The following is a 10,366-nucleotide window of genomic DNA, read 5'->3' on the forward strand; positions in this document are numbered from 1 at the left end:
ATGATGCAAGGGATACCCCCTTGCGTAAATGGTGAAGGACAATAATGTGCTTCAAAAGACGATCTTGATGCAAGGGATGCCCTATAAGTCAATGACTACCGTCTTTGAGATGACCCAAGTCATCGACTCGGAGGAAGAAGGGTGGGAAGTGAAGCTAACTAGACATTAGCTAGGCGTGACCGCAATAGACCGATAACACGAGAATCTATCAGCAATGTGGGGTGCTTGTGTGATTGACAATGTGTATGCATCGTGACATTATATGTACTGTGCAACAATAACTTTCAAGTAGTAGTGATTTTTGAAAGATCTAATCAAAGAGAAATGTTGAATTTAGACTTAAGGAGAAAAAATGTGCATGCGAGATTTTTTTAATAAAAGAAACATCGTATGGGATGACACACGAGACATATCTCGTGGAGCATCCATGCTGGCAAGGACCATTTGGATGGCGCCACGTTTGAAGCGGTGGCTGGTTTTACTCTTGGAGGCGGGACCCGCTAAAAGGGCCCCGCCCCGCTTTGATATTCGAGGGACCACCGCCCCTTTTCGATCCCCAGCCCACTTATATCTACTCACAAGGACTTTACTGTCTCGTCGTCTTGTGTGCTCCGTTTTCCCAACTCTCCCAACAACTCTCAACCTCTCGGAAGCATGCTTCTGTGGATGTGTATGGTGTCTTCCCTTGCACGCTTTGCAACATACATGCCGCCTCATTGACGCAGCAGCTTCTTTAGTCTTACCAAATTCCCCCGAATTCTTGCCTCCACGTTTGCCCTTCCATAGCATGTATATTCAGCACCATGTCGTAGCTCGCAGGCTCTTGCAGGAGACTGCAGCCCTTTACTACTCCTCTGCTATGAGGATCACATTGGCTTCCCACGCCAATTCTTCGTCATCGCCGCCGCCGTCGTCTCCGTCGGATCAAAGCCAATCCGACCCCGATTCCTTCGATACCAATAACCAGTTCAGCCCTTCCATGGCCATTATCCTGGTGGTTCTGCTCAGCGCCTTCTTTTTCATGGGATTTTTCTCTATCTATGTCAGGCGGTGCACCGGAGATGATGAATTCAATAACACCAACAACGGCGGCGGCGGCGGCGGCGGCGCCCGCCGGCCCGACAACCAGCAGCAGCAGCAGGGTGTTGACGCCGCTGTCCTCCAGAGCCTCCCGCTTGTGGCCTACTCTTCCTCCAAGAAGAAGGGCTCCAACGTCGAGTGTGTCGTCTGCTTGACGGACTTCGCAGAGAATGAACCCCTCCGGCAGTTGCCCAACTGCAAGCACGTTTTCCACCAAGACTGCATCGACATGTGGCTGTTCTCTCATACAACGTGCCCTCTCTGCCGCCGGAGCCTCATCTCCGACGGGTCCAGGTCCTTCCGGTGGGGGGGCTCCAGCAGTCTCCGGCTTTCGCTCTTGGGCGGCGGCAGCGGGCGGCGGTCAGCGGCAGAGCCCTCAACGCCGACGGGAATTGAAACCAGCAGCCATCGAAATCGTGCGGGGGTGACGATGGTGGAGGTAGGCGACGCCACCATGGACGGAAATGTCAACGGCAGAGATCATTCCGTCCACAGCAGGGAACAGCGGCTGCTAGCGTTGAAGAGATCCCATTCGACGGGGCACTCTTTGCTGAAGAGGGCGCTGAGCCGAACGAATTTCCGTCAGCCTGCCGGAACTCCCATGTCGAGTTTCGTCGACGGCAATGCGGAAGAACCACCATCCGGCGCCCGATGCTTCTCACTGACGCCTTCCCTCTTGCAGCGTTCCAGGAGCGTGGCGGCGCTGCCGGATGAAGAGGCGCCTGCAGAATCGAGTAATTCTAGCTGGACGAGAGGGCCGGGCAGCTGGAGCGTCTCTCTCAAGCGTGCCTTGAGCCTCAACAAGCTCAAGCTCAGCCCCCTTCAACGCGAGGCGTTCTCTACCCCCGTTGGCCAGGCCGCCGCCTCCACTTCCGTTCGCTCTACCTTCGAGAGACTCACGGCCGTGTAATCAAACTACAAGACCATTAGCAGTAATAACAATATATTTTATATTTTTGGCGAAAAGTAATAATTTCCAAAAAGAGATTGTTTATTTGACCTTGTACTGAACTTTTAATGTCCATGCGTGTTACTGCTTATGCTCGCTGCCATGATAAAGAAATAATTTCCAAAAAGAGATTGTTTATTTGACCTTGTACGGCTCTTCACTTTGAATGTCCATGCGTGTTACTACTTATGCTCAGTCTGTAGGTGGATGTCCAATGTGTGCTTATCCCAATTAAGTAATGGGAAATGCATGGATTGAACATTAATCTTGACATAGTTGGTCATAAAAAGTCCACAAATGCTTTTTCATGGCAAGTGTATGGTGAATAATAATACAAATTGTAAGCCAAGAACTAGGTTATGCTAACTCATTGAATGCCACTGACCACATCAACAATTAAACCCTCATCAAGACAATTATCCAATGAATAGCTAGGAGGTCTCATCTCTATATTATCTTAAGAGTTTCACAAAGCTGCCACGTGGCAAGAATTTGGAGGTTCGGGAAGAGGAGGAGGAGGTTTGGGTAGAATTTGATTTTGGAAGCCTCAAAAGACGTGCGAAGCATGGGTTCCCAACTAGTATATACAAATATGGGATGGCATATTCTTGATCTTGTCAGGATCCCTATGTGCTAACCACCCTTTTTTTTGTACATAATCACAAAGTATAAATTGGGATGCACAAGAATGTGGTCATTCATGTATTTTTGCTCAAATGGTGTTAATTGAGTAAAGAAATTGGAGAATAGACTAAGGTGTGAGTGAGCTCTCGATTAGGAAATCGTGTGGAGTGAGCTCTCGATTAGGAAATCGTGTGGAGTGCCCTTAGCTTATCATTTTATATAGCAATAAATTTCTCTACCTTCTAAGGTGTGAGTGAGCTCTCGACTAGGAAATTGTGCAAAGTGGCCTTAGCTTCTCATTTTATATAGCAATCAAATTCTCTACATTCTAATGGACTTTTCACATGCTTCAACTTGAGAGCTCATCTCCCTCTCAACCTCTTGTTCTTCATTCTTGCAACTCTGTATTAGATATGCTATTATTGATTTATAGTTCCCATGGTTCTTGGGGGGGTCTCTAGCTTTTGTGGGAGGGTGGAGTATTTCCATCAGCTCACAAAGCACCCTTGTGAGCTTTGTGGGAGGGTGGAGTATTCCCATCAACTCAATGGTATCGAACCCGAGTCCTCTCAATGGGACCCAACAGTTCTACCAACTTGCCAACGTGCCCGTAGGCTGGGGGGGTCTCTCCAGCTTTCATTTGAGCTCTTGCATATGGGTTATGTGAGGGATTTCTTACTTTATATTGGGATTGAATAATCAAGGAAATTAAGGATTCAAGGACATTTTTATGGGGAGCGTGATGATGGTGAGGACCATCTCTCGCCCCAAGTATCTCCCTATCTATCCTTAGTGGTCTTGGTCATGCTTTGACGGAGCCCTTGTCTTACGTGAATCCAAAGATTAGTGCAATCTTGTGCCCCAATGGGGGCATATATATTAAGAAGGTGAATGCGAACAGTGACCACCTCGAGCTATAGAATAGTCACTCTATGAGCCTAGCTAGACACTATAGTCTATCACCTAGTAGAGAAATTGGCTACTCACTTAGAGATGCAAACATCCCCTTGATTATTCAAGGGGTCTATGTCTGGCAACTTATGTAATATGCATGTTCTTCCTTTCTCTAACCCCAGTTTGCTGTGGGGTGTACCTCTGCTGGGGTGTACACATGTCAATCACCTCATTATCCCATTCCCTCTTAGATAATCACTGAGTTCATTGGAGAAATAAGAGGACGGCTCCTAGATGGCATCCACACAGGCTGATGTAAAAAATGTGACTACAGTGAAAATGAAGAGTAGCAACATGTTCTTAGCGAGGAGAGTCTTCTAGCAATGGGTTTATTATCATACCTTGGTTAGGAAGGTTGAGGTGGAAATATTTATTAATAAAAATGTTCATGAGAAGCAAAGAAGATTAGTGGGAAAAAGAGAAGGGGAAAGGTTAGTTGAAAGCATGGAAGGGAAAGAAGGTTAGTGGGAAAAAGAGGAGGAGGGAAGGTTCGTTGAAAGTGGTTTGGAAAGTGTCAATGATGAGGCTTGGGTCTTCAAAAAGAGAGGAGCTCTACCAATGTTGAGGCCGCATTTATGGATTTGTGCTGTCGATTTAGGGATATTTTCAAAAAGAGGGATTGTCAATGATGACAAAGTTATGTTAATAAAAACCTTTTTCGTGGTGTACGTACCTTCTTTGAAGGAGCTAAAGGTTAGTAGCCTTCTTAGAATTTTCATATGAGGAAGCATTGGGTTTGGACATGTGTCAATGATGAGGCCCTGGGTCTTTAAAAAGAGGGGATCTTCCAATGGTGAGGCCACATTTATGGATTTAACTTTATCACTTACCAAGATGACCTTCAGTGTTGTCGACGACTTAGGGATATTTTCAAGAGGGGTTGTCATCAATGATGATAACGTTATGTTAATAAAAACCTTTTTCTCCTTTGTTGGTGAGGTTGGTTAAATAAGGGCTCTTGGAATAGAGTCTTTAGCATGGGGAGTACTCCTAACATAGAGGATAGGTATTAATCATTAGTAATAGTAGTTGTTAGAGAAGCTATGCTCTTAAACAAAGGATAAAGGATATATTAATGTCAAGGTTGGTTATGTGTGGGGTTACCCTTAGTGAAGTAATATTTGACCCTTTCATAGGCATCTTTTGGGAGTTTTTTGTCGACAAAGAGTTTGCAGAATTAAATAAGGAAGAATGTTCCTTTAATCGAGAGAATGGAGAGGAAAGAGTAGAGGCTTTGATCATAGAGGAGTATATCTTCAATAAGGGGAGTTTTCGAGGGTGAATCTAGTAGTCTTTTTTACGGTGAGTATCATAGAGATCATTTAATATATGATCCTCAAATGGTACACCATCTCTATGTTGTAATTTTTTAGGGTTTGTTGATGGAGATGTTAAGCAAATTATCTCTTGGTGATTGGGCAAAGAAAATGTCCTATGGAGGCTCAATTTTGAGAAGATTCTTTTGAATCTTCCATAGCAAGATATGTATATATGGACTCAAAAAATAGAGCATTTCATATAATTCACAATGTGAACTAGTTCAAGTCCATGTCCAAGAAACCAAATGTATTCAAAATGGATAAGGTCAATTTGGGATTCTATTTTTATCGAGATGTTTGGGGAAATAAGTGCATTCCTTGTTGTGATGGCCCAAAGCTGAGCAACTTGTAAAAGAGCTTAGGTATGGGGAGAAGGAGCCTTCTCTTATTCCTCATCTTGAGCTGCATCCATCGGTCTTTGGCTCAACATCTATGGATGCTAATGCAAGGATAGGAGAAGAAGAAGTGTTCTCAAAAGGAGTTTGGGAGATTGGAGCATCTAGTGGGTTCGTTTAATTTACTTTACTTTGGCTCAACATCTATGGATGCTAATGCGAGGATAGGAGAAGAAGAAGTGTTCTCAAAAGGAGTTTGGGAGATTGGAGCATCTAGTGGGTTCCTTTAATTTACTTTAGCTTAACATCTATGGATGCTAATGCGAGGATAGGATTAGAAGAAGTGTTCTCAAAAGGAGTTTGGGAGATTGGAGCATCTATGGGGTTCCTTTACTTTCTATATTATCCCAATGAATCATTAGGAAAAATTTGGACTCACTTTTGGGCCTTTTAAGCTCTTTGAGATTCTAGGGAATATTCCATAAGGACCAATGAGGGTGAGGCTTCCGCCGTTGTTGTGGAACTTTTGAGGTTATCTTTTGGTGGGGAGGCCATAACTTGAGCATAATAACTCCAAATTTGTCAAAAGTTGGTGCATTAGAATCCTCTCATCAAGATCTTTCCAATGATATGTTAGATGATATAGTTTTGAGGTACTATGGATAAAGTTATCGACGATCCTCCTTTTCGTAATAGAATGATGACTTGGCATTTCTTAGAGGGCCCAAAAATGAGTCCACATTTTCCCTAATGGGGACAATTCCAAATACTCCTCCTCCTCATGATTTTGTAGTGGCATTGAGTCTCTTCGTCATATGCCATACACTTATGTAAATACAATTGTTCCACCTATTACTCTAGGGGAATATTCTATGCTCTTTCTTTAGCGAGAAGTACGCTTGCATTGTTGACAATGGTTACAACTTTTATGGGGCCAATGTAAGCTATCATAAGTTATGAATTATTGGCAAGGTTACATCACCTAGGTCCTACTTATACACCTCCAAGAGTGCATGTAGTTCCAACAGGAGGAGGCGTGTCTATTTGAGTTTTAGCTCCTATTCCCTTAGAAAGACCCATTCCAATAGAACCACTAGTTCATCCAGCACCATGTGTGGGGGAATGGTGTTAGCTGCTTTGCTGATGATGCCATAAGAATGGTAGACGCTATCGCAAGTCTAGCAATTGCGGCCAGAGAACCTCCAATTGTTATTAAGCAACAACACCATATGCACCTAGTGAAAGAGGACATGATAGACGAAACTTTAGAGCCCTAAGTGTATCAAAAACTATGTAGAAACTTAGTGGGGCAGAAGATGCCCACCACCATTTAGAAACCTTTGATCCCACAAGGGGATCGGAGTATTTGGATTCACCCTAGAGAACAAGGCTACCAAATGGTTCATAACCTTGGAACCTCAAGGCAAAACAACTCATGGATATTTGAACCAATCCTTTTTTATTTCTTATGAAAATATTGGTGCCAAGTGGAGCTTGGTTAATTAGCTCAATACTCTTAAGAGCAAAAAGATAAAGAGACTATTAGAGAATACATCAATAGAGCCAAGTATCTCTATAGCAGGTGCAAACCCAAAGCATCTCTATAGCAGGTGCAAACCCAAAGAAAAACCTAGCCAAACATGATTAATTCCACTATTCTTGAAGGCTTATAGAATGAAAGGTTATATGTTATGCTTAGTATGCTCAAAGGCACATGATCTTTAATGAGTGTGCATTGGATGCTTTTGGTTATAATGAAAACTTCATGGGACCTCCCATGGAAATTCATGGTACCTTTCAAAACTAGATCTAGAAGTGATAATGGACACACAAACGAAGAGAAGAAAAAAGATCATGAGCTTACTGGTAAACTATTAAAATAGTTGAAAGATGAGTTTAAGATCATTCCAAAAGAGGCCAAAAATCCCCACCTCTATCCAAAAAGAGATATGGTGTGTATGTAAATCCAATCATACAACAATAGCCAAGGAAAAATCTATGATGTGGCTATGGGAAAACATGACACTAGTCATGGTTGCTATAGGTTTAACCCAGCACTTCAGGCTAATCAAGCAACAGGAGACTTAGATTTTCCTAACCCTCAAAGGCATGGTGGAGGCATGGTGTTGACTGGCCTTACCAGCGCCACCTATTCGAATGCAAATCCCAATAGGATGATCACCTAGATTAGTTGACATGCCTCCACATGTTTTGCCTTTGTAGCTAGCTCCACCTAGAGTAACACATGGGAGCTAAAGAAGAAAGTATTCCATAGACTTTGGTACCGAAATTTATCAATAAATTGCCTAAGTATGGATACTACTAAGTATTTTGTTATTGATCTAGGCTATAACATGGTGTCTTCCAATGATTACATATCTTTGATGATGAACATAGTGGCATTAGCACACGAAAAGGACATAAATTCCACGAGAAGAGCTCCACTCTCTTGTTATGCATGCGGGGGATCCCACATAAAATCGGAGTGTCCAAATCAAGTTTACAAAGGATGCACCAATGGCAGCTAACCCTATCACATTGGAAAGATGGTGTAGTGGATGCAATATAGATCACTTGCTCAAAGATAGTTTAGTGGATGCAATATAGAGCGCTTGCTCAAAGATTACCCTTATCGTACCACTCATCGTTCAAGTAGTGGACCCATATCGTGTTGTAGTGGTCATTCTTGTTCCATGTCTATTTTTGCCATATCTCCTCATTTCGGCATCGGAATACAGTGATCCAAGAGTCATTCTTAGGGTTTTGAGGCATGCTGAACGCATTTGTGATGTCAAAAAAGCCAAATTTCAATCACAAAAACTATTGGAGAAACATCATATAGTCTTAGAGTCTCTTGTACTCTATCTTGAATGCAATATTATATTTTTGGAGTAGTTCTTTAATTATTAATTGAGATTTCAATGCGTTCAAGAATTAAAATGACTAAAATGAGGTTATTCTAAATTGGCCATAATAACACGATATGAGATATTAGATCCCATGGATGTCCCATATCTAATTGTTGTGGTCATTTTATATAGCACTAATTATCATAAGATAAATGGTTAAAAGGTGGTTTCTTAAATGTAAATGGTTTTTTTAAAGAGTGGTGTATATTCCAGTCAAATGATTGTACTTCAACTGTGCTACAAAATTGATTGAAAACTCTCATCTCTTCCATTGGTTGAAAGTTGGGGCTAATTTCTTTTCTTCAAAGGTGAATATTCTTCTTCAAGATCAATATGCATATGATATGGCTTCCTCTTCTCTCCCATATCAACGTGATGCAACTAAGTTACAATGTAGCACAGTGATGAGCTTACAATAGCCTAAGTTCACGAGAAATGCACTTGAATGTCTAAAATGGGAGGGAAAAGTCACTAGAAGGGAAATTCTTTGCCAAAGAGAAAACAAACACACTCAAAAAGTCTCCAAAAAAAGTGCATTAATGAGAGCTCGTTTACCTATAGTATTGCACCTTTATTCCTTCGATATTTATTATGCACTCATAGGACGATGGTATATTCTCTTGAGCATTTAAGAAGGTCTGGACCACTGTGTTGATTATCTCTCTCTATAAAAATACACAAAAGGGTCGAAAATCCTTCCTTTTTCAATTTTTGGGCCACAAAAAATAGGGTGACATGGATTATCTTGCAAGGCCCCAAAATGAGTCTCGATTTCCCCTATGGTAAGTTGTTCACCAAATAGCACTCTATGAAAGTGCAATTTTGACTATATACGCCCAATTTTTGGTTCGGTGCAAAGTTACGGCATAAATTTGGTTTACAAGATAGTATGTGAAAAGAATCTAATTGTTACAAGTGTTGGTGGATGTATGTTTACGTGATTGGTTCACATCTAGTTTCAGTATAACACATTTAAATACCACTATATTGGAGATTGTAGGTTTGCTAAGTGCAAAAGTTTTTGAAAAGCACCAATTAGTATGTTGCTACAAGTAATCATGTTTGGCAGTCTATCCCAAATTTTGAGCAGGAAGTTGGATAAGATAACTTCCAAGTGTGGAAGTTCAAGATGTCCAATTTCCTTATGAGAAAAGGATATTGGGAGTTCATCACAAAAGTGATGAGAAGGAGCCAGAGATTGGTAAAAAAAATCCCACCCCTCAACAAGTGAAAGCATATAAAGCATGGCATGAAAGAGCCAAAAATGTGTTATATTGGTTGTCTATTAGTGTGAAAAATTCTATGATTATGCATATACAGGATGCACAAACACCTAAGGAGACTTGGGACACCTTGGTGAAGATGTACAACACAAACATTGAAGCTTGGAAGATACAGCTAAAGTAGGAGCTACACAAAGTGAGCAGAGGAAAGTTGAGTATAAATGAATACTCTATGAAGGTTAAAGGCTTGCAATCCTTGCTTTTATTAGATCACCAGAGTAGATGATGGTGATATGGTGTCGATGTCTTTATTGGAAAGGAATACAACTAGTTACAGACCTCCATTGAGTTCAAGAGAACTTTCTTGATTTTTAGGAATTGATTTCTCTCCTCATCCAAGGAGATGAATACTAGGGAGATCTATCCTTTATAAATTTACATGAGTAGGCATTCTACTCAGATATAGGTGTAGAGATAGCAATAGATCATTATCTAGAGGCCACAACATGGGCTGCTTTAGAAATTAAAACCAGTGGTTGTTGGCAGCAACAAACAACAGGAATCAAACGTACAAATAGGTGGAAGGGGCCACTCTAGAGGCAGGGGAAGCTAGAGGGGCCGAGGTGGTAGGTAAAGAAATCATAGTGCAAAAATTGCATGGAGTTATATTATTGTGGCAAACTAATGCACATGGCAAAGGACTACTATAAAGTATAATGATATCAAAAGTGAAAAGTTACAACAAGGTAACTATGCATCATCATCAAGTAAACATGATGATGGTAGAAGTGAGAAGTTGTTTATGATACAGTACATGCTTGGTTCCATGATAGGAGATGTGTCATGAATGAGGAGGTATTTGGTATATGGATTATGGCACCTCTAACCACGTGACCAATCATGGTGAGTGATTTAGAGATATGTAGAAAGTAAAAAAACTAGGCTATGTAGAAATATGTGATGATACTATGCA

The 10,366-nt window shown here is 41.5% G+C and overlaps 1 protein-coding gene across 1 annotated transcript; it reads left to right on the top strand.

Moving 5' to 3' along the window:
• Positions 1–350: 350 nt before the first annotated feature.
• On the top strand, positions 351–2,118 carry LOC147630397 (uncharacterized). The gene has a single exon (XM_086810257.1). The coding sequence runs from the start codon at positions 353–355 to the stop codon at positions 1,988–1,990; it is 1,638 nt and encodes a 545-aa protein (XP_086666383.1). The 5' UTR covers positions 351–352; the 3' UTR covers positions 1,991–2,118.
• The last annotated feature ends 8,248 nt before the right edge of the window (positions 2,119–10,366 follow it).

The sequence above is a fragment of the Cibotium barometz genome, chromosome 16, assembly GCF_041138505.1.
Source record: "Cibotium barometz isolate CiBa-2024 chromosome 16, ASM4113850v1, whole genome shotgun sequence".
Lineage (NCBI taxonomy): Eukaryota > Viridiplantae > Streptophyta > Polypodiopsida > Cyatheales > Cibotiaceae > Cibotium > Cibotium barometz.

Excerpts from the sequence above, each read along its gene's own strand:
- LOC147630397 (XM_086810257.1), top strand. The coding sequence starts at position 353 with ATGTGCATGCGAGATTTTTTTAATAAAAGAAACATCGTATGGGATGAC.